At 36.3% G+C, this 24,601-nt stretch overlaps 1 protein-coding gene across 1 annotated transcript in view; it reads right to left on the reverse strand.

Moving 5' to 3' along the window:
- Positions 1–1,951: 1,951 nt before the first annotated feature.
- Positions 1,952–24,601, reverse strand: part of cacna1hb (calcium channel, voltage-dependent, T type, alpha 1H subunit b) — a 52,306-nt gene continuing 29,656 nt past the window's right edge. Inside the window, exons 18-33 of the mRNA XM_079856348.1 lie at positions 24,058–24,126; positions 22,379–22,563; positions 21,166–21,292; positions 20,859–20,984; positions 18,692–18,781; positions 16,255–16,447; positions 14,793–14,944; positions 12,554–12,663; positions 11,315–11,448; positions 10,549–10,619; positions 10,330–10,408; positions 9,703–9,824; positions 9,229–9,522; positions 5,389–5,545; positions 5,149–5,306; positions 1,952–4,067 (exon numbers count right to left, since the gene is read on the reverse strand). Of these exons, the coding sequence (XP_079712474.1) occupies positions 3,075–4,067; positions 5,149–5,306; positions 5,389–5,545; positions 9,229–9,522; positions 9,703–9,824; positions 10,330–10,408; positions 10,549–10,619; positions 11,315–11,448; positions 12,554–12,663; positions 14,793–14,944; positions 16,255–16,447; positions 18,692–18,781; positions 20,859–20,984; positions 21,166–21,292; positions 22,379–22,563; positions 24,058–24,126 (3,060 nt within the window). The 3' untranslated portion in view covers positions 1,952–3,074. The remainder of the gene's footprint in view (positions 4,068–5,148; positions 5,307–5,388; positions 5,546–9,228; positions 9,523–9,702; positions 9,825–10,329; positions 10,409–10,548; positions 10,620–11,314; positions 11,449–12,553; positions 12,664–14,792; positions 14,945–16,254; positions 16,448–18,691; positions 18,782–20,858; positions 20,985–21,165; positions 21,293–22,378; positions 22,564–24,057; positions 24,127–24,601) is intronic.

Here is a 24,601-nt window from a genome sequence, read left to right on the forward strand (position 1 = left end):
AAAACTATAAAAATATTTCTGTTAATTAAAATAAAGCTGAAATTAAACAAAATATAAATATTAGTTGAAATTTTTTAACTAAACATTTTTATTTGTTGCCAATTAATGTTGTCTTAAACTGAAATATTTTATAGGACTAAAATGATTAACTGGAAATAAATTAAAACTAAAACTAAGTAAAACCTAAATAAAAATAAATTAAACCTAAATAAAAAACAAATACAATGACTCATTAAATGCTCAAATTAAAAAAAAATAACATGACAACTAAAAATATAAAAGTAAAAGCTACAGTAATTAAAAATATTAATAAAAGTAAAATAAAACTAAAATAACAGATTATTGGAGTACATTTTACAAGAACATCAACATACTATTTCAGTTTTCAACATTTTTGTTAATTTTCAATGTGTTTGTACTTATTTGTAAAAATTGTTTGAAAGTAAATCCAACACCAAATGTATAACTTTGCATAGGGTTAGTAGGAAGGCAATGTCATCACAGTAGTGTCATGTCGACACAATGTTGAATTCTTGAACTGTAGTTTTGAATTTATTTGATCCTGCTGCAATGTTTCGCCCCATAGACTTCCACCGCATCACTGTACACACACTATTTTTTACAAACAGAGGAACGAATCAAAATTATTTTCTGATGTAGAGCTTGAACACGGAACATTCCTTTATCACCGTTTCTTCCTGAAGGCCAACAACATGTAAAACTCTGACCCTTTACAAAAATATCACATGCCACACATATATACAATAATCATTTCATCCATTCAGCTACACAATCAGCATTATGAAACATGCATGTTTCAGCTAAAATATTTCTATGTGCCGTATACTCTGTATAAGACAATAAGGTGTTACAGTTATGGTACGACTGTTAGGTTAATTAATCATGTGACATAAGGGTTTGTTTGAAGATGAGACGTACTGTATAGCGCTGACATTTAACCCTCATGTTCTGTTGAGATTGGCTAACTAATAAGAATTTAAAAATGAACTCATTATATCCTTACCAATTCTTTAACTCCGTTCCTCTGGCCTGATCAAAACTCAGTAGGATATCAGATATTATTCAAGCTTTAACACTCTTTTTTTACCACAGATGTACTATTATCCAGTACAGTAATGTTGTTTTTGTCTGGGGTCAATATGATAAAACACATAATATATATATATATATATATATATATATATATATATATATATATATATATGTAACCCAGTAGAATATAATTATTCATTTAATGGGTTATCTCAATTTATTAGCTTTTATTTAGTTCTAATCCAGAGCTAAAATGTGAATTATATATATATATATCTCAGTATAGTTTGTATAAGGTGTTTTTTCCTTTAAGAGCGTTCGTGCATATTAAGAGTTTGATTGATGTGTACATGTGGAAAACGTGGCATTAAAGTCCGCGTGAACCGGAAGTTGCAAACGACTTTTCTCCAGTGCTGTGACGTATTTCCCAGTGAAATGGAATATTGAACAGAGGGCAGGGTTTTAGTTTACTCAAGCGGGAAGGAAGTGGACCGGAAGTTGAAGCCGGCCGCGTGCCACCATCTTGTAGCAGAACTTCACCTGCTGTTAGCATTCCATTGACTCCCATTCATTTTGGCGATATATATATATATATATATATATATATATATATATATATATATATATATATATATATATATATATATATATAGCCAGCGAAAGATGATAATCTAATCTTTTAGAAAAGTAAAACTACACTTCTCCTCAACAAACTGCACGATTTGAGGTATCATTCATTTCCAGTCACACAATTGGTGTTTGTCAAAGGTTTAAAAAAAAAAAAACATCATTGTCATGCATGTGAAAATTATTTGCATTTATTCATGCTTAATATACCTTGGGTCTCTGGGACTCTAAACATAAGGTACGTAAGTAATGTATAATTTTCATGGTGGATTTCTGAAGTATGTTAATTATAAAATTAACTTTTATAATTAGTTCTCATTAGGAAACTCATGAAATTAACTTGAACCCTATAAAGTCAACTGTATCATATTTGATACATACATTTCTAAGGCCTCTAAATTATCAACATGATCTAAACTTTGTTGAAAAACCTGTTCCTACATGAACCAAAATCTACATGCCATTTGATGTATACTTTATATATCATTCCCTTCAGGTTGTGGTACATGTGTCTTTTTGCTGTGAAATCTCTACTGATTTTTATAAAGAAAACATGAGTTTTATATTGTTAGTAATATTTCAAGGTTTTTCAAATACAGAATTTTTTTGAAAAATCACGTTAATATGTGAATATCAGATATGCTTATTTGATTCATCAGGCTTTTGTTGAACGTTTTATTTATCTCTCAGGGCTTTGATCATAAAACTAAGCATTTAAATATAATCGTATATTATTGGGAGATATAATCTCATTGATTTACATTACAAGCCATCAGAATTTCAACTTACTTTTTGGCCTTATAAATATCAGCAACTGCACCAAATTGCATATTTTTGCTCAGTTTGGGCCAAAAAATAAAATGTAGGTGTTTTTTCTCTCCCGATTTTTCTATATCATACTATATGAGTCATAAAAGCCTGATGTATCAAACATGATACTCAACAAAAATACAAATTCAAACTTTTTTCTTTATAAAATAATTTTGTCTAAAGGTTCATTTCAAAAAGTGTTCCATTTCAAAAGATTCTATTTTTTACTTCTATATGTCAGCCATTACAGTGTTCATTTAAATGACACTTTAAATGATCAACTTTCAGATCACAAACAAAATATGAGGGTTAAAATTGCACCGTCATGTGCAGTAATTATATGCCACGATGCAACATGGTTCTGTGATGGATTCTCATATGAATTCACATAAAATGCCACAATATCAACGTATGTGATGATGAACACTAACAAAAGTTCCCTAATCAATATGATCAGGCAAAAAAAGATCAGTTCCATCAGAAACACATTTGCATACTTTTGCCGACACCGCCTCTTCCTGTTATTAAAATGCTTTACGAAGAGGCGGAATGCGTGAGTGGCTTCCTGCGCGGTGTCCCGGGCCCTAGGCGACCGAATCCTCATTTCCTGGATCCCTAGTGCTGGCCATTCTGACCAATACCTTCTTCCTGAGGTGACTCTGAGCTGCGTCTCCCACGAGCCCCGACCGGGCCTCAGGAGCGAAGGAGTGCGTCGACTGGTCACTATCCGAAAGCAGGTCCGACAGGCTACTCAGGGAGCTTACATCTGATTGGTCAAAAGAGAATTGTGGGAGGGGCAAATGACTAGGCAAAAGAGGTTGGTCCTGCACGTCAGGAAGATCTGAAGAGTCCCGTTGTAGAGCGGAGTCAAAGGACGGGGTCCGCCTCCTCAGAACTGTGCTGTGCTCCTGGCTGACCGCGTCGGTGGGGGGGTCGATGGAGATGCACGGAGGGCTCATTTTCTCCTTCTTGGGTGTCGGAGAAGGACCAGGTGATGGTGAAATTGTCTGCTGCTGAAGAAGCAGCTCCTCTCCGTGCGTCGAGTGACGGCGAGGGATGTGGAGCTGAGATAGGAAGCCGTTATTTTCCACACTGTTGTGCTTCCGTAGACTGTGAGCACTGGTGTCCGGTTGACGGGCCGTCCCACTGTGCAATGAGTCCTGAGACTGGGTGTCAGAACAGAAATGTGGGTTGTGGCTGCGTGCCCCACACCGAGAGGCTCTTCTTTGGGTGACGTTGGTGTTGAGTCGGACCGACTCGACTGAATCCCGTAGCTTGGTTTGTGCATGTGTGTGCATTACCTCGAGAGATTTGATGGAGTGCGTGTGGCGCGCGGTCTTTCGGCACGGGATGCTGCGCTGGCTGTACACGTGTCTGTTTGTCTGAACGCTCGCTGTCCGGCTGCGGGGGGGAGGAGGGGGCGAGGCCTGGGGGGAACAGGGAGCTGATCCACCGGTGAGGGGCATGATGGGTACTTTGAGAAGGAGATTATCACTGGAGCAGGGCTTGCTCGGGATATGTAAGGTGTCTCTGGAGTCAACGTTTGTGGAATCGAAGGAGTCGCTCCTTATTGCTTGCTGTAGGCAAGAACAAAAATTCATCACACAACCATCTTGAATGCTTTATTGCAGAATTCTGTATTCATTTTCTTATATATTGGAAAATATGTTTAATGTATTTATTTAAAATATAATTTATTATTTCATTTGATACAAAATTATATTATATATATATATATAGATTCAATTATATATTTTAAATGTACTACATATTGAATTACATATTCATATGTTCACTGATTCACAATAAAAAGCTATCAGAATTTCTTACTTTTTAGCCACATAAATAGCAGCATTTTTTATTTTCTCAGCTATATATTATATAAATATACAAAAAAATACTTTAATCTATCATTATCTAAATGAATACAAATAATTGTGTATGTTTATGTAGTTTAATACAATTTACATGAAATTATATTCATATAATTAAATACATAAATATGTGTAGTTAAAATCAGAAATACAATATTAGCATAGCATTTAAAGGAATAGTTAACTTAAAAATGACAATTCTGTCATTATTTACTCACCCTCAAGTTGTTTCAAACCTGTATGAATCTCTTTCTTCTGCTGAACACAAAAGAAGATATTTGGAAGAATGTCAGTAACCAGACAGTTGATGGACCCCACTGACTTCCATAGTAGGGAAAAAAATACTGTAGAAGTCAATGGGGTCCATCAACTGTCTGGTTACCAACATTCTTCCAAATATCTTCGTTTGTGTTCAGCAGAAGAAAGAGATTCATACAGGTTTGAAACAACTTGAGGGTGAGTAAATAATGACAGAATTCTCATTTTTAAGTGAACTATTCCTTTAACATTAATTTCAGAATGTTTTAGTCTTTGGTTTGTCTCTTGCTTTAACGATGACAGCAGCAGAACAGTTTGTGTAAAATCATGATTTGAGAATCGTCCAATGGAAGTAAGAATGTCTGACATTTTATACAAATGTTCACATGATTGACATCTCAAATTTTGCATTTCGTTTGTGACAAAGAAAAAAAAAAGTGTATTTTATCTACTAGTCTAATTGATTTAATCTATTGTCAGCCCTAACATACACAAACAGACATCAGGATGAGAGTTACTGTGGTACCTGTCTCTTCAGAGCTCTGAAGGCATTGCTAGATCTCGCTCTTCGGTTTAGAGGGTGGACAGCAGGAATGGAGGCCAGGCTTGTCTGAGATGCAGTTCCTTGAACCTGCATTACGGCACTATCTTCACCGGACTGGGTCCCGAGTGAGAGAGAGGAGCCTGAAAACACACCAACAGCTTTAGTCATATTCTCTCTCTATACGTGTGTCATGACCAGCCAGGACTGGCTTAGCTTTGTCACCTGGTAGTGTAGAGTCCTGTTTGGAGAATCTCTCATGAACAGATCCATATACAGGCTTAGCAGGATACAGCATGTAACTGTCATTAGGTAAGGACAGCATCCGTGACATAGACGGCCTCCCCACTGTCAGGAAGTTGCCGTAATTGGGGTCTTTGCCCTGCAAACACAACAAATCATTAAGATAAGAGCGCTTTAACTGTAATGATTTGCCATTTCTTAAAAACAGGCTTAAAGACACTGCATATTCTTTAAAAAATATGAAAAATATTTATAAAATACAATATATAATTGTAATATTTACAAAAAATAATAACATAAATATGATATTTATAATAAAATAATATTTATATAATTTTAATAAATCAAATCTAAATAGATTGGCGCACTTCAAAATTGCATGTTGACTTTAAAATGTTGCTATACAGTAGATTCATTTTTATTTATGCCAGTAAACAACATCATCAGGGAAGAGATGCCACTGCAAGATGAAGGGGAAGTTACTTTTATTAAAGATTACAAAGGCATATAAAAAATAAAAATGTGCACAGAAAATCCCTTTATAATAAATATGGCAATATTTCATCAAAAATAAGAATGGACAACTTTGATTTCATGGTGACTTTAATATTTTTTGTTTTTGAGGGGATTTTCATGGTACTAGACAATATTCATCTCTAAATTATGCGATATTTACTTCTATAGAATTTATTTTCAGTGTCTAAAAATCCAATGCATGGAAGGCAGATTAGTGCCATTTGGTGGGAGAAATAAAGAAAATCAGATGTAATAGAATGGAATAACCATGTATAGCCCTAAATATATGATATACATTGTTACGGCCTCAGCCTTATGGGTGTTGCCTGTGTATTTTTGTGTGCGTGTTTGTTTCTTCTTCTAATTGGGGTTTCTTTCTGAGTGTAGGCTCCGCCCTTGCGCACCTGTGGCCCGTTGCTCTGATGGCTCGTGCTGAGCATATAAGTGGAGTGTGAAGGAGGGTGAGACATGCAACGGTGAACTGTGTGCGTCATGATGCCTAGCCGCTGATCAACTCAAGCTGTGTTCCTTGTATTGTGCTACTTTTTTGTTCTATTTGTTAGTGTTTGTTATGTCTATGTTGACTTTAGTGTAGAGTAAATGTGTGTTACATGTGGAGAGAGAAAAATTGAGAGACGTGAGTTTGTGCAGTCATTTATTAGTCTTAATAAATGTTTTAAACTGCTCTTTGCCTTGCGTCTCCTTTTATGTTGCTGAACCCTTTCGAAACGAGCATTTTAACAACAGGGGTTCGTAACATAAATGGGGGCTCGTCCGGCATTTGTCGTCCAGGATCTGTGTCCGAGTAGTAGTAATTTGATTGATCTAATTTGATTCAGGTGATCCATATTCTCTGGTTAGAAAGAGTAAGCCAGCGGGGCTGTGCTTAGCGCCAGTCCTGACGACGGTTTATTGTTTTTCTTTATTATTTTAGTTTGTTGTTTTTGGAGGTATTCCGGGGGAGAGAGCGATCTCTTAATCGGTACCCTCTGAAGATTAGGTAGGGTATAGTTAGATTAATGGGTAGGTAGGTCCAGAGAGTGTTGGATTATCCTGATTGCTTTTGCGTATTCTTTTCTTTAAAGATGGCAAAGTTTGAGTTAAACCAATTTATAGATCAACCTCATGTTGAGGTATTTAGAGACATGTCAAAAAAATGATTTGTCAACATTATGAGATTTCTATATCTACGTAAAGCAGAGTTAAAAGCTTGTTTAGTGGCTAGTTTGATTACTAAGGGGGTATTTCCTTCTGAGACTGTTCCAGCAGCGGAGTTGGCGGCACCAGCTGCAGGAAGTTCGCCCTTACGTGTGTTAAGTGGTGTTCCAGTGACTCCAGTGACTACGTGTGTTAAGTGGTGTTCCAGTGACTCCAGTGACTGGGGCTGGCGCGGTGGTAGGTCCGTCTTTCTCAATGCCTAGGTTCGAACCTCTTTCGCTTTCCACCGAAGAATCACCAGGTTTGCATTTAGATTCACGTTTAAAGATACGTTTAGCACGGTTACAATTAGAAACTCAGGATAGAGCTCAGGTGAGACAAGATGATTTGAAGCATCAGATTGAAATGTACCGAATTGATGCTGAAACGAAAGTGCGACTGCGAGAGCTAGAGGTGCTGGCTGCTTCAGTACCTAAAAAAATCTATTGTTAAAACATCTAGTCTGGAGAGTAATTTCGAGACACCGGCTGGTCCATCAAATTCGGGTATTAATTCTGTGCCGTCTGATACTGCATCTGAGTTTGTAGTGCTGTTTTCGACACATTTTGATGTGGCTAAAAATATCTCTATCGTTCCACCCTTCCGTAAGTTGAAGCGTATTTTCAGGCGTTTGAAAGAGTTGCGGGTGCATTAAGATGGCCAAACGAGGTTTGGGCACTAATGTTACAATGTAAACTATCAGGTAAGGCACACAAGAGGTGTGTGCATCTCTCTCGTTAGAGGAAAGCGTGCAGTACGATGCCGTGAAAACTGCAATTTTACGAGCATATGAATTAGTTCCTGAGCACTATCGACAGCGATTTTGTACCACGAAAAAAGGTACGTCTCAAACTTATGTAGAATTCGTTCGCAAAAAGGGCATCTTATTTGATCGGTGGATCAAAGCGTGCAAGGTAACTGATTATAATTCGTTGGGAGAACTGTTGCTAATCGAAGAGTTTAAAAACTGTGTTCCAGAACGTACTGCGTTGTACTTAAACGAACAAAAAGTCAGCACGGTACAACAGGCTGCTGTGTTAGCTGACGAGTATGCATTAATGCACAAAACTGTGTTTTTTAAGCGTTCGTCTGAGTCTGGGGGTTCCTCATTAAAAGAGAATGAAAATCTTTCTGATTCGAGAATTAAATGGGTTCCTACCAGTCCGAAGTCTAATAGAAAGTGCGGTTACTGTCATAAAATGGGACATAATATGGCTGAGTGTCGTATTTTAAAACGTAAACAAGAGCGACAAGATTCCTCATCTTTTCACCCTCGAGGTTCTGTGTTAGTGAAAACTTTGTCTCCGTTGATTTCGGTTTCTCCTGCGACCCCTGATAGCTGTTTTCAGCCTTTCGTGTTCGATGGATGTGTCGTTAAATGAGAAGGTCGAAAGCTGAAAACCTGTAAGCATTCTCCGTGACACTGGAGGGTCTCAGTCCTTTGTATTATCAGATATTCTGGATTTTTGTGCTGACTCGGCGTGTAATACAAGCGCGATTGTGGAGGGTATTGAAATGGGTTTTGTGCCTGTTCCGCTTCATCGCGTATTTCTTCTGATTTAGCATCTGGGTGTTTTGAGGTTGCAGTTCGTCCCTCTTTACCTGTGAAAGGTGTTGATTTTATCATGGGAAATGACATAGCTGGAGGTAAGGTAATGCCGGTAGTGCAAGTGGTTGATGTCCCGTGTAATGATTCGCAGGCTGATGCACTTGGTAAAAATTTGCCAAATGTGTTTAGTGCTGTAGTGCTGTTTAGTGCTGTTGAGCACAAGTGAATCGTGACATTCAGGAAATTGATACTCTCATAATTACTTTTATTTAGATTTTCCGTTTGGATAGATTTAGACATTATCAAAGACTACTGTACTTTATCGTGGTTGATTTGTAGACTGTACCCCAAAAAACTGCTCTGTATTTTAGTATTTCCCATCACAAGTGTGACTTTTCTTTTTTTTTTTTAACACCATTTAGCCTTTTTAAGTAGCCTACAGTATAAAATAAAAATATTAAATGCTTTTATTTTTATATTATACTAAAATATTATTTAAAATGGTCATCTAAAACATATCTAAAATACCTTTAGCATTACTCTAATCTAATGGAACTCACCTGTTCATGTGAGAGAGTCTCCATTTTAACAGCTGTACCCTCCAGCCCAATGACTCCGCCCATAGAGGCGGAGCTTGGTCTACGACTGCCCTTTAGCTCCTCCCTCAACTCCGCATCCATCTCCGCCTCCTCACGGGCATCTTTGTTACTCTCCTCTAAATGTTTCATGAGCACAGCGACCACAACATTCACCAGCACAAACTGTGCCACCAGCACAAATGTCACAAAGTACAGAGGTGACAAAAGCGGAAGGTAACTCAGACATTTGTCATTTTTACATTCCCGCAGGGTATCCTAGACACACACAGAAACAGAAATTGTGAGTTCTGCCAAGCTCAAAAAGTCCTGATAATGTACTGTACGTGGGCAACAAATAATCTGACAACCAATTAAGAGCTAACATTAAACATCGGCATTCTCTAATCAGGTATTTATAACATGCAGCCGGAATATTTTTCATGGTTTGCAAAATACCTTCATGATTCCGTTCCAGTTGTCTCCCGTGGAAATGCGGAACAGAGTGAGGAATGCCATGCCGAAGTTCTGAAATGTAGCATGTCGGCTCAAACCCTCACATGGGCTCTCCTCAGTGCATTCTGATTTAAAAATAATTCATTTTAATACTTCACCTCAAAAATGCATTTATTTGTTTTATGCAACAACATACACTACCATTCAAAGCATGGGCTCTGTAGGATTTTTGTGTACTTTTTATTCATGCAAGGACAATTTAAATTGATTAAAAGTGACAGTACAGACTAAAGATTTCAAATACATGCTGTTCTATTGAACTCTCAATTCACCAGAAACCTGAAAAACATAAATAATCTCGAGCACCAAATCAGCATATTAGAATGATTTCTGAAGGATCATGTGACACTGAAGACTGGAGGTATGATGCCGAAAATTCAGCTTTGCCATCAGAGGTATAAATTACATTTTAAAATCTATTAAAATAGAAAATAGTTATTTACAGTACCACTATTTTTACATAATTTTTTTTTATCAAATAAATGCAGCCTTGGTGAGAATTATTTCAAAAGCAGTTATAAAGTCTTTGAACGGCAGTGTATGAGAACAGGAAATGAAAGGTATACCGACCAAGTTTGCCAAAGAGTTCAACTCCCAGTGCCGCATAGATGAAGAACAGCAGCATAAAAAGCAGACCCAGATTACCAACCTAGAGAACCAGAACATCACCAGAATAAAGCCACGTATATACCATCTGGGGCCAGATACAGTAAGGAATCTATGAAGTACAACTGTAGTTCCACAATATAAATAACAAAAGATATAGCACAAACATATGAACGCACTGACCTGCGGTAAAGCTTGAACTACTGTATCCAGAAGAGATCTCATTCCTGTCGCCATCTTCAACAGCTTCAACACTGAAAGGGAATTTTACTGTATATTACAATTCATTCCTATTTTAATCTTTGAAATCTCTTTTTAACATTGCTTGCCATTAACCCTCACTGTCCTTAAACATCTGTTAGCACAATATAAAAAGAATACACTACCATTCAAAATGACTATTTAGGGTCTCTAAGATGTTTTAATGCTTTTGAAAGTAGTCTCTTATGCTCACCAAGGCTGTATTAATTTGATCAAAAATACAGTAAAACAGTAATATTTATTTTCAGCATCATTACCCCAGTCGTCAGTTTCACATGATCCTTCAGAAATCATTCTAATATGCTGATTTGCTGCTCAAAAAACATTTCTTATTATCAATGTTGAAAACAGGTGGGCTGCTTAATATTTTTGTGAAAAAAAAAAAAAAAAAAAATGAATGTAATTTTTTTTTAGCAGAAAGTAAAAAAAAAAACATTATAAATGTCTTTAATGTCACTTTTAAAAGTTAAATGTGTCCTTGCTGAATAAAATTATTAATTTAATTCCAAAAAGATCTTATGGACCCAAATTTTTGTATGGTAGTGTAAATAAAACGTTCTACATTTCCCATTTTTATTAGAGGAGCAAGAAAATCTGGAAACTTCTTCTCGCTCTTGACACATCTAAGGCATTGCTTTATTTCTCAGACGTCATGGCTGGCATGTGCGTGTCTTTGTGTATTTGTTACCTCTGGCAATGCGCAGAACTCTCATGATGCGTATGATAGTTGGGTTGATGGGTAGAGAGGCATTCAGGTCAATTTCCTCAAGTGTGATGCCCATGATGGAGAGAAGAACAATTGCCAAGTCTAACTGATTCCACCTGACAGAAGAAAGACAGAAACACAAAATGAGATGAAGGTCCTGTGAAACCATTTAATATTCTTGGAAAGCGCTACACTTGACCATTAGAGATTGCCTGAGGAAAGGTCTTTCTTTAACACTGAATTGTCAAGCTTAAAGGGCCACAGAACATTATTACAGAACAATATTAGCATCCAGTATTTTTAAATTATAAAATGGAATTAACTTAGGGACTTTCTGGCCTCTTACTCTCTGTCATCGTCACAGGATGTTTCACAGTGGTGTCTCATAATTATTCATGAGAAGACCTTGTCTCATTATTATTCATGACACCATGCGACATTTCTCTATGATAGGCACTTAAAACAGTGAGTTGATACTATAGTGGAACATGGATCGCAGGCTTTCAATCAATGACTGACACTTGAAATATTTGTGTGCAACTATCATCTCATTTCATTGAAACAAGATGCAGTTTCATTACAGACACCATCCGTCTTTAATTTAAAATCAGACTACTTATAACTGTGAATCCGTGTCACAGAATAACAATCTCCAAAGTTAGTGTGCATTAGCAAGGATGCATTACATTGATCAAAAGTAGGGACATTTACATTGTTACAAAAAAAATTCTACTTCAAATAAATGCTGTTCTGTTTAACTTTCCATTCAAAGAATGCTAACAATGTATCACTGTTTTCAACATTGATAATAATAAGAAATATTTCTTAAGCAGCAAATCAGCATATTTCTTAAGGATCATGTGACACTGAAGACTGCAGTAATGATGCTGAAAATCAGCTTTGTCATCACAGGAATACATTATATTTTAAAATATATATTTATATAAAAAGGTGCTTTAAATTGTAATAATATTCCACAATAGTACTGGATTTACTGGATTTTTGATAAAAACAAAACCCATACTTTTGAACAGTAGTAGTGCATATTACTGCATTGTTATAGCAGCAACACGCCATTAAAGTGAAATTAAACTGACTGCAGTTGTTTTCTCCTCACTTCTGTTATGAGAACAGACCCATGCTGAAATGTCAATTTAAGAAAACTACTAACCAGTGAAAGATACTGCATCTCTGCATTATGTCCTCAAGAGGGAGCCTTACCTCTCTTTGAAAAATCTCCTAAAGCCAAAGGCAACCAGTTTCAGCACAGCCTCGATCACGAAGACCAGCGTGAAGACATAGTTACAGTATTTCAGACCTTCATCAAGATACTGAGAAGCACAGACATAAACAGTGACAGTCAGACACCTGGAATATTAAACTCTGAATTAAACATGAAATCAAAATTGACCATTTTATTGATATGATCCTGGTCTTATAATGAATAATCCATCAGTGCATGTTATTCTGTTATAAATATTTCATCAAAATGTAATAACTTGCTCTGCCTCTGAAACAACATTTTTCTTTTCGGTTGACATCACCAAGCCCTTTTATTTTTCAACCCTTCCCCTGGCCTGATGTCATTAGGTGTGTTCAACTTCATTCAGCGCTGCACAGACAGATTGGTTAGAAATAAAATAGAAATTTATTCCGGTTAGAAATGTTGTCTGACTTGAGAGAGCGCCGAGGTCACGTCACTGTGATGTATGGCATCAAAGCACAGTCTGATGACGACACGCTGCTCCACGATTGGCCGGATTCTATGATGACATTGTGTTTATTCTGACACCTTCTGTTCTGCTATTGGTCAAAAACTCTTTTTATGTAACCATAATGTTATATTTTGTCATATTTATCAAAATAACACTGCTAAAAATATATAAACCCACATTATTGGTATTTAAATAGTAAAGGCTTATTTTGAACTTTATTCTTGTACAGATGGCGCCGTATTAAGCAGCGGGGCTTGACATTAACACCAACCCGCCGAATGCAGGTGATTTCAGCAGTGGTGTGTAACGCAGTCACTCCTACTTGCCACTTTGGCGGGTTGAATTTTATATATATATAAATTTTTCAATTGTAGTCTTTTAAAAAGGAATCTGCAATGTGGTGCAAAAATCAAAAATAAAGATTTTTCGATACATATCAATACTGGAATATCTGAAATGCTTCCAATAATCACTTTCCGCAGAATAGATACACAATACCAGCTGCACTTTCTCGCTCTCTTAATCATTCCCGCAGATTTTGTGTTCACACTCAAAGTGTGTGCGCATTAATCGCCTCTCAGTACTAAATTTTTTTTTTCCCCGCTGCTTATTGCGCTTAAACTGTTAAATAATAATGTCACAGAATAATGTCAAAATGGCGGTCTTGGCTGGAATTCACATAAACACAGTCAGTTATGTTTTAAGTGAACAAACAGTTGAGAAAGAAAACGCATGTGTAACAGTATAATGGATCCATGCATCAGGTCCTAAAGTGACAGCAGCCTAATATACCTGCTGCCAAATTATGAGATAATATTAAAAATATCTATATGGCAGTTTTTCTGTCAATGTCAAATCATGTCAAAATTGTGGCCAGTTAAAATGCAGAGTGGCTAGTAAATTTGGAAAACCACAAGTCACAGTGGCTGGTGAGCAAAAAAGTTAATGTCAAGCCCTGTTAATCAGTATATGAAAAGTGTTTCTGTTTGAACCATCTGTGTATTTGACAAATATTGCATCTAATCCACATCGTCTGTGATAAAGTATGCAAACGCAGCGCGAGCATCACTATGGCAAGCAGAAAGTGTCTGACTTGACGCCTCCGTTTTCAACTCCTCCCCCGACTGCAAGCGGCACCTCTCGCTGATCGGTCTGCGCAGTCGAACACACCTAAACTGTCATGTAACTCCCACTTTTCATAATCCAATCAATTCCAGGTGCATAAAATCATGTCTCACCCTATTTGTTTCTCATTAGAATACGGTTTCACTCTGAAATGTGTCTGATTACGGAAGTAAAGTGGATGTGAACCAGTGTTGTTATTGTTAGCTAAAACCAAAACTAAAAATACTAAAAGTTATTTATGTTAATTGAAATGAACATTAACAGAAATATAAATAAACTTATTTCATTTCAGTTGTGAGGGAACAAATTCTAATAAAACTAATAAAAACGAATAAAATGACTAAAACACACATCAAAATGGATAATAAATTAAAAAAAAATACTAAATACTAAAACTAATTAAAAATATCAACAAATACTAAGGTAGTATAGTAATGATAAAAGACTGAAAACTAAAATAAGTAAAATACTAAAAAAGACTAAACTAACACTAGGGTGGCCGTATGTTGTCTTAAACATGAAATGCTAAAATACTGTTAGCATTTTTGCAAACAAGCTTTTGTTAACCTATTGCTCATGTCATTGCCCCGCAGAAGCGGTGTGTGTGTAATCCACCAAACCTTGGGTTGTCTGTAGTGCTCCATTGACATTGTAAGGACATTAATGGCGATGATGATGGTGATGAAGAGGTCCAGATAATGACTAGTGCAGAGCGTGTGAATATAGAGGCGTGTTGGAGAGTAGTCTGCATAGTAAGGTCTCTGCATGGCCTCTACAAGACAAAACACACACACACACAGAGAACAATAGAGCACCTTCATCAGGGTGTATTCAGGTCATTCAGGTACTTACACACATACACACACGCTCGTCTTGAATCATGGGATGCTGTGAAAATCCGCGGTGAACATTTTATGTTTAAAATTGTCCATTTTGTAATACACAAGATATGCAACGTTTCATTGAAATAACACAAAGGCAGGAAGTGTGTTGTTAGTGTACTCACTGTATAGGCTACTTTGTTGTCCCTGTCAAACACAAGCACACTGACCCAGTTTTGTCTGGCCAGTAAATTGCTAACGTGGCAGTGTGTGTGTGTGTGTTTGTGTGTAATCACAGTTTGCAAACAGTCGAGTCATCTGAGGGATGTTATAAATGTCCAGCCAAGCGTCCCCCCACATCCATCACCGCTCAAGACTGCTCAAGGTGTCTTTGAGAGAAGCTTTGTGTGCATTTAAGAAAGAGGCAGAGCAAGTGAGGTCTTGAGACAGCTAGCTAAGTCACTTTCCAGTTCAGTACTGTGGCGGTCCCATGGTACAGTGATGGTCTTTGATATATACCACAGTACTGTGAGTAATGCTTACTCATGTAAAACTCAGGGTTGCCAGGGTGTTGATATGTAGTTGCTTAAGTGTTGTAAATGGCTTTTGTCATGGGCTTTCTGGGTTGTTGTTATGCAGCTGCTTACTGTCCCAAAGTAGGCCAACATTTTGTCCCCTAAACGTGGCTTTGGTCCCTATATGTAATACCGGTATGTAAGAAAGTTCTAGCTATTGTTTAAAATTTTCCCCATTGTTTACATATCTTGTTACCTGACACTAGTAAAACTACTAAAGCACAGGATTAAAGTGGGATTTGAGGCAACAGTAAATGTTTTTACTCTCACTATTGTGTCTCTTGTCTAATTAAATGCTGGTTATGTGGTTTTGAAGTCAAGCAAAGTCAAAGGGCTTTTGAAGAACACGTCTGTGGAAATCAATACTAATTGTCTATTTCACAAGCTTAATACACACGGCAGCAATCAAACTGTACTGTGCTGACCATGTGTGATGCAATAAAATTACAAGCAATAAAACCAGTCTGTTCCATGCTAGTTTTTATCCTAACCACCAGTGACAAGCCACAACATATTTTGTTGCCCTCTGCTCCAGGGAATATTTAAGTGGCAAAAAAGTACAAAAACGGCCCAAAATCCATTTAGTTGTTTCGTTCTGAATTTCGCTTTCAGTGACAGCAGGAAAATGGCTGACGTTTTGTTGCATTGTCCCATTATGACACAGTCTGCAAAAAACACACACTCACTCCTGCGTTTCTTCTCCATGCGCTTCTTTCTCTTTTCCTCTCTCCGTCTGGCCTCCTCCTCCTCTTGGTCTTGTCTACACTTGTGGAAGTTCTCGACCACCACACCAACAAACATGTTCAGCACGAAGAAGCTGACGATCAGCAGGAAGGAGATGAAGTACAGAAGCATCCAGGGATTATGATTCCTTATGGGCTACAAAGAGAGAAGAAAGAAGAACAGAGAAATCGTTTAGATATAAGGAGATGACATCGATCAAAGAGGTGCAGTTGTCATAAGGAAATATTCATATGTACACTTTTTTTGTTAAATTAAGCCTGGAATATTTGGAATATTTGGAAGCCTGAAAATGCTTGAGATAGCTCTTGCCTTTTATTTTGCTGCATTTAAGTAATTAAACTTACTAATTCCCTAAGGTCCCTGACAACAATTTTCAGGAATTGAAAAATGCAGGTAATAAGACTTAAAGTCCCCCTGTGGTGAAAATCAAGTTTTTAATGTTGTTTATAGGTGTATGTGTTGTTTTTAATGTGCTTTAAGACAAACCATGAGCAAATTCATAAGTCAACACCATTGCAGAGTTTTTTTCCTTAAAACTGCAGTGTCAAAGACAGTCTCAAAAACGCGGTTTAAAATCAATCGCTGACGTCACAAACTACCTTGTAAACAATCAGGTCAACGTGTGGATCTCTGAGCTGGTGTGAGTGAGTGGAGGCGGGGCTAATTTGCATATTCATAGAACAGCGTATACTAAATGAGGCAAGGGTGTAGAGTTACATTCAAGCTATTTTAAGGCATGAAGGAAAAACGTTTAAATATGTAATTTTGGTGATCAAAGATGAGTTTCAAAGGATACAATTATTGACTACAGGGGGATTTTAATGTTTTCACTCATCTGTATATTAATTAATGTTAATTTCGATGCTTCTAAAAAAGAATCGGTCTGCTCCTGTTTCCAAAAGCGTGTTTCTTCACAGCTTGATGCTTGATCGTCTCCTTGCATTCATAATAACTTTAGTTTGGTCATGTCATGTACCAATATAAATGAATAATATTCAGATAGTCAGAATATTATACCAGCTGTCTTTGTTGTATAAACATTAATTAAATTTATTTTGAAGACTGAAACTAACTAAATGTTGTAGATTTGTGTTTAAAATAAAAATTAAAAAAATTAAAATAACTGTTTTGTATTTTACTATATTTTAAAATGTATTTTTTTTTCCTGTGATAGTAAAACTGCATCATTCTGCATTGTCTCATGATCCTTCAGAGATCATTCTAATATGCTGATTTGCTGCTCAAGAAACATTTATTATTATTATCCATGATGAAAATTGTTTTGCTCCTTAATATTTTTAAAACTGTGATACAATTTTTAAGATTCTTTAATGAATAGTAAGTTTGAAAGAACAGTATTTGAAATAGAAATCTTTTGTAACATTATAAATACCTTTACTGTCAACTTTGATCAATTTAATGCAAGATTTCTGAATAAAAGTATTAAACTCTTTAAAATATAGCCCAAATATAATTCCAGTAGTATAATTCCATAATAGTTTCTCCGAAATCAAGTCTTATTATCTTACATTATTTTTTATTTTATTATAAATTAAGTAAATGTATGTATCTACTAAAAACAAGACAAAAATACTAATGAAGTATGTAAGAAAAAAAAGTTTTTTTTTTTTGCATTTTAAAGTGAAGGCACCCTTGTTTGAATTTCTAAAAACTTGAATATTGGCTTGACAGCAATCAGCATAAACATGATGCATGCATAATCAGTATTTAAAAATTTTCATAAAAATTTCTATGCACATAAAAGTAATTACAAGTTGCATTCCCTATAAAATGTAAATGGGGAAACCTGTCAGGAGGAAAAGAAAGTGGAGAGAAAGAAGCCCATCAGCAAGAAATCAAAGACATGAAAATGTGACAGGAAGAAAGTGCAGAATGCAATGCAAACTCTGTACTTGTCTTATTGTATATGCAACACAATTGGTATTTTTAACCACACACAAAGATTAAGGACACTACATAAACCAGTTGTGTTGAGTCTGTTGGACTGAATGTTTCTGTCTATGTGTGTGTGAGTATAAGAGCTCTCAGTGGAATTAAATGATGAATGTTCTGTGTCTCCTTCTCAACCTGCTCATTTTGGTGTCCTCCACTGTATTTTTATCTCTCTCTCCCTTTTTTCTTCAGTTCAGAGCTGAATTAATCAAACACTCACTTTACCTAAAGCCTGCTGCTGCCTTTTGTGATTGTGTCACTTGAGCTTGTGTGAAAAAAAAAGAAAGAAGTAAACTCCTGGTGCCAGTGTTTTCTTTTCTTATAACAGACAGATTCAGAGTAAGGTGTAAGTGTTTCCACATTGAGTAGAGTTATCTGAAGAATGCACACACGCACACACGCGCACACGCACACACACACACACACCTGTTTGTCCACAGCCACGGCATCTAAGCCATCATACATGATGCTGACCCAACCATCTTTAGATGACAGGACAAACAATGACATCAGTGCCTGCAAAACAGAGATAAAATGTATTCATGTAAATAAGAGAATATTACTGCATCATTGTCAACAATATGAATATCTGTTATAAAATATTAAGGGGAAGGTGAGATGAACAGAATTCTGCTCATTTGAAGGCTACTGCACAGCAAAAAATGTGTTTTGTTTTTTGGGAAAAAATCTAAACGTACTAAATTTACTTGAGAAGCAAGCAACACTTATTTATAGAGTTTATACTGAATTAACTTTGTCCTCTATTGATTGTTTTTTTCTTGTTTTAAACATAATCTATTTGCGTTGTTTCTAATTAAACTAAGAAACGTATTATTTTTTTTACAAACTGGCAATGTGTCCGATCAAGGAAAATTTACATTTTCTCCCCGTATTGAATATTAAAACTTTATTTATTAAAAAAATTGTAAGCATATTGCATAGTTGTGCTTTTATTTGTAATAACGCAATGAAACATGGCAAATTGCGCAGACATAATTTCTGGCCAGTCTGTTATACAAAGAAATTATGAACACATGCAAAAACAAGAGAGAACCAACAAAATATTAATAACTAATTATGCTGTAGTCAATGTATGCTTTTTCCTGTGAGTTTTTTGTTTTCTTATGCATGGTGGATTTTGCATTTCTATGCATTTTGTATAGTAAAATAAAACCTGTAGCTGTAATTGAACTTTTTTTTTGCTAAATTTTTTTCAGATAAACACCTTAAAGCTGCAGTCCGTAGTTTTTCCTCTTTGTCGCCATTTCTGTTCGAAATCTGCAATTGCAGTTATTCAATTACGAATTGATTATTACTAGTATTAATAGTATCATGACCACGTTGCTAGCATGGTTTACCACGATTTACCATAGTTTACCATGATTTACTATAGTATACCATGACATTCCCAATTATTATACTTTATGTGGGTTGTGTCTCGGCACGGCACAGCGAGGATAAATCCAATGTTTTGAGGAGAATGTGCGGCTGTCAGTCACCGCGCCGGTGTGGATACTGTCATTCAGAATCACAGATTCTACTTTTTGGAAGAATGACCAACATAAGAATTTTCACCGGAAAATGTCGTCTGAACAAGTAACATCCACTGTTCTGACCAACTAAGGGAAAAAAGCATTGGAGTAAATCGCGCTGATTAAATCTAACGATTGCTTATCATATCACGTCAAACCATGCAAATTATAGTTTGTTCTCAAATTGTTAATGTTAACAACATCAGCACTGCGTGACTACATTTAATGCCCTTCAGATATTCATCCTTGTTTTCGCATGGGCTCGGTTGCAGTCTCTTTTTTTCTCTAGCCACTCCGAAGTCCGAAGTCTTCTGCATTTTACAACGGGTGAATCTCCAGTTGTCACTGGTGATTGTCGTTTGAACCTTTCTGGATCCGCCATCAAATTGAAAAGTTTAATTATATCAAGTGCTGTGAGAAAAGGCTATAAATCTCCACCTCCAACATCCTCACACGCAACATAGCCTACTAGCCAAGACTCCTTCTTTATGTGTACAGATGTGACATAATGATGCAAAGACATGGTCGAATTTCCCAAGGAAATCCACCAGTACCACTGGAATTAAAAACATTATTACAAGCTTACCGTTTTAAAATTGAGCTAAGCAGATAGTTTTGAACACTGGCTGGTTATGTACTTGCTAAAAAAACTATTTTAGATCATTTTTAACCTATAAAAGTTACGGACTGCAGCTATAAGCAAGTTTAGTGTTTTATTCTTCCCTTATATTTTAAATATATATATATATTTGTTGGATGTCAAACTTAATGTTAATTCATTACATGAGGGAATTAAAGTTAAAGGTCTAAACTAAAACAAAACAAAAGAAAATTAAACAACTGAACAGGTACAAGAAACACTGTCCACCAGAACCCTGTCATCTTGATGAAATGAGCTTGTGTGACCTGAATCTGAAATGTAATGGTTTTAGAAAAAGGGCAAATGAGAAGGTTGATTCTTTAATAACAGATGCTATCAGTGGTCATAATTCATTCTTCATGAATTCCCCCTTAATGTCTATGTCTATATATGTGCGTAAGTGTGATTGTGACCGTCTTACCTGACCCAGGTTATCGAAGTTGTACTTCCTACGGACCCATTTGTATTTAGCCAGCAGACACTCTGATCTATTGGTGATGTTTCTAGTGTCAAAGCCTTCACAGTGATGAAACTTCCCCTTAAAGAGCTGAGTAAATAAAAACACCTTACATTTAGACAGCATTAATACAAATGAACTGATCATTACAAAGCAAACAACAGCTCTGACATACTAAAGGTTTATTTAATAAATAAAATCATTAATAAAAGTTAATAAAAATGAACTTAATTCGGATTCAGTAATTTAGACACTAGCAGCATGTGTGTACCTGAACTCCCAGAATGCCAAAGACAATAAAGAAAGCGCAACAGATTAACACAATATTTCCAATAGGTCTGAGAGATGTGATCAATGTTTCAACGACCAGCTTCAGTCCGGGGGCCCTGCTTATGACCCTGACAACACAAACACACAAAGAAATGCATATTTAGTGTTGCAACAATATCTGAACTCAAAGCAAAACCACTGAACTAGAAAGAGGCTGTTAATAAAAAGGCTCAGAGCTGCACAACAAGCTTTCGAGACGAGATGTGCTCTAGTATTAGCCTTGAAATGAATAGTCTGCTCAGCAGAATATATCTCCGTCTGGTTTGTTCAAATATGTGTAGTGGAACAGTTACATTTGGAAGCTCGATTTTGCCATGGAACAGAAAAAAAAAAAAAAAAAAAAAGTAATTGCAACTTCAATAGTTCAAAAGCTTCAATAGTTTTCTGACTAAGATATTAAAAGTTTCAAAGTTTCAGCACCATGGACAGCAACATTATTAAAATATTTTTTTATTAGGGATACATTTTGTTTTATTGATTAACTACTGGTTGCCTAGTAAAGCTTGTGAATGACATTCACGGATGTTGCTTCATGTTTTAGCCAACGAATCAGATTTTTTTGCAACTACAAACAAACATTTTGGAAAGAAAAGGCTACTGTACATATAAATGGAATCAGTACATGAAATGTTTAATATAAAAGATGAACGAGTGCTCTTTGCCATCGTGGCTATTTATCTGCGGCGAAAGCGGCGGTCTATCTAGGTTCATTAAAACCATTCAGGCTCGTACCCCTATATGAACACAGAGATCATAAATTATAGTTATCATAACTACTTCTCTATCTTGCCTCGGAACTCCACTACAGGATGTAGTGACGGATCACGTGCGCTCCACTGACTTCACTCCTGTTGGTTGTTGCTCCCGAAAGTTAAACATATCTCAATATTGTCACACCACTGGACACGCCTACATCCTGTCGCTCGTGTTGCCGCAAATAGTGGTATTGTGAACGCAGCTTCACCAGCTCCAATTCACTTTCATTGTATTGAAAAAGCAGTGTGAACATTCTGCTAAACATTTACTTTTGTGTTCCAGGGACGAAATATAGGTGAACTAGCCCTTTAAGAATATTAAAACAGCCCACAATAGAGGACATAATGTACTTCCAGGCATTTATACACACCCACACATACCTTCAATAAAAATCTTACCTCAAGGGTCTTAGTGTTCTGAGCAGTCGAAGAACTCGTAAGATACCCAGGATTCTGTTCCCACCAGAGGACGCGAGTGAGACCAGGATGTCCACAATAGAAACAAATACCAGAAAGCCGTCTAGAACATTCCAGCTGCTCTTCAGGTACGAGCCAGGGCCAGCGTACAGCCCAAGAGAAACCACCTACAACACCAACAGCATAATAATCATAACCATCACCATCACTGACATTTTGCATTATCATTGTTTTATTATATTAAAAATATAAGTTAAATAAAAACAACCCTCTACGGACATACTGAAGCTCGAGTCGCCATTGGCTAGTGCATTTTTTATTTTACTCGCCCGACTTTTTACATGGAATGTAAGATCAATGCAAATAAACAAATTCTACATAAATATAATATAAAATATAAATTTCAAACACTATTAAAGGCAAGTAAACAGTCTGTAATAAAGTAAGAACAAATAATCAAACTACAAGCAATAGCACAAATAAACACAATAGAACAAAGATACAAATGAAATAAACAGTGCTTTTCAGGTAGATTTAACAGTATTTAGATACAGATTAGATCAGGGATGGGCAACTTCGGTCCTGGAGGGCCACTGTCCTACAGAGTTTAGCTCCAACCCTGAAAAAATCACCTGCCTGTAACTTTCTAGTAATCCTGAGGACCTTGATTAGCTTGTTCAGGTGTGTTTGATTAGGGTTGAAGCTAAACTCTGTAGGACAGTGGCCCTCCAGGACCGAAGTTGCCCATCCCTGGATTAGATAGATTAAGTACAGACATTTAATAAAGTAATCAAATTTAAAATAAAACGGCATAGTCTTCACTGTATACATTAAATATAGATGAATCCTTATTAAAGTTACAAAAGTTATTCAGTCAAGAGCACTGAGTGTCTGATTAACATTAAAAACAGCAGGTATATTAGGCTGCTGTCACTTTAAGACAATGCATCCAGTATATTGATACTGTTACATTCACTTAAGACATAACCGACTATGTTTACTAGGATACTCGCCAAGACAGGCATTTTGACAATTTTGGGACAAAATTGTCCGTTCAAGAGCAGGAAGATGTGAAAGAGCTCAAATCAGTATTCGCGTCCTGTCAGACGGGGTTTACTGGGCTTTCTGTCAGATGCGCACGAGTTATCTTTTGCGTCTTCTTGCGCTTGAATGTTTAAATAGGCAAGGCTAAAAAAACATAAGCAAATGATAAACTTTCATGACGATCCGGACAGGGACAGTGACAGTGACAGATCTGTCAACTCTTGGCCATCGGGCCGTCCTGTCGAGCCCTGTATTTAGATCCAGCGCGTCAATTCTCTTTATGTGGCATGTGTAAAAGCCTTTCTCTTTCTCTCACGTTGAGTGTGTGTGTGAGAAAGCGACAGATGGCGCTCTCAGCTAAACGATGGTGCGTAAAGCTCAGCAGACAATGAAATTATATATCTGAGCTAAACTTATTTTTTGCCTCTAACTCAATCACAGGCAACTGAAATCGAACAGTTTACAAGCCATTGGCTAATTAAAGACATTTTTAGTCGCCTAGCATGAAATTTGGTTGCTTATGCGAGTGATTTACTCGCATTGCAGAGGGTTGAAAAATAATAAAAATGTTGTATGCCTTTATTTAATCAATTAATCATTTTTAATTAATTTCCTACCTTCACAGTCATCTCAGCCACAAAGATCACAGTGAAGATGTAGTTGGACACTTTAAGAAAAATCCGCTCCTGTCAAACAATGATAAATGAATAATGAAAATGTCATTAAAAACCAATACAAGAGCAACTTTGAGATTGTTACCATGTTTCCCCTACTGATGAGAAGTCACCCAGTGGCTTTTTAAAGTATTTATTGTGCTGTATATTTTCATTACTGAGTTACAATGGCTATTGTAATTTTGAAGTTGTATGTGGGTTTCTTTTTTTATTATGATAATGGGTTTAAAGATTAATACTTTTATATAGCAAGGATGCATTAGATTGATCAAAAGTGACAGTAAAGACTTTTATATTGTTAACAAATGATCTCTATTTCAAATAAATGCTGTTCTTTTGAACTTTCTACTCAAAGAATCCGGAAAAAAACATATTTCCAAAAATATAAATATATGATACAAATCTACATGGAAAATATTAAGAAATGTTTCTTGAGCATCAAGTCAGCATATTAGAATGATTTCTGAAGATGTTGAAAATGTATCTT

The sequence above is a fragment of the Squalius cephalus genome (genome assembly GCF_949319135.1).
Source record: "Squalius cephalus genome assembly, chromosome: 2".
NCBI lineage: Eukaryota > Metazoa > Chordata > Actinopteri > Cypriniformes > Leuciscidae > Squalius > Squalius cephalus.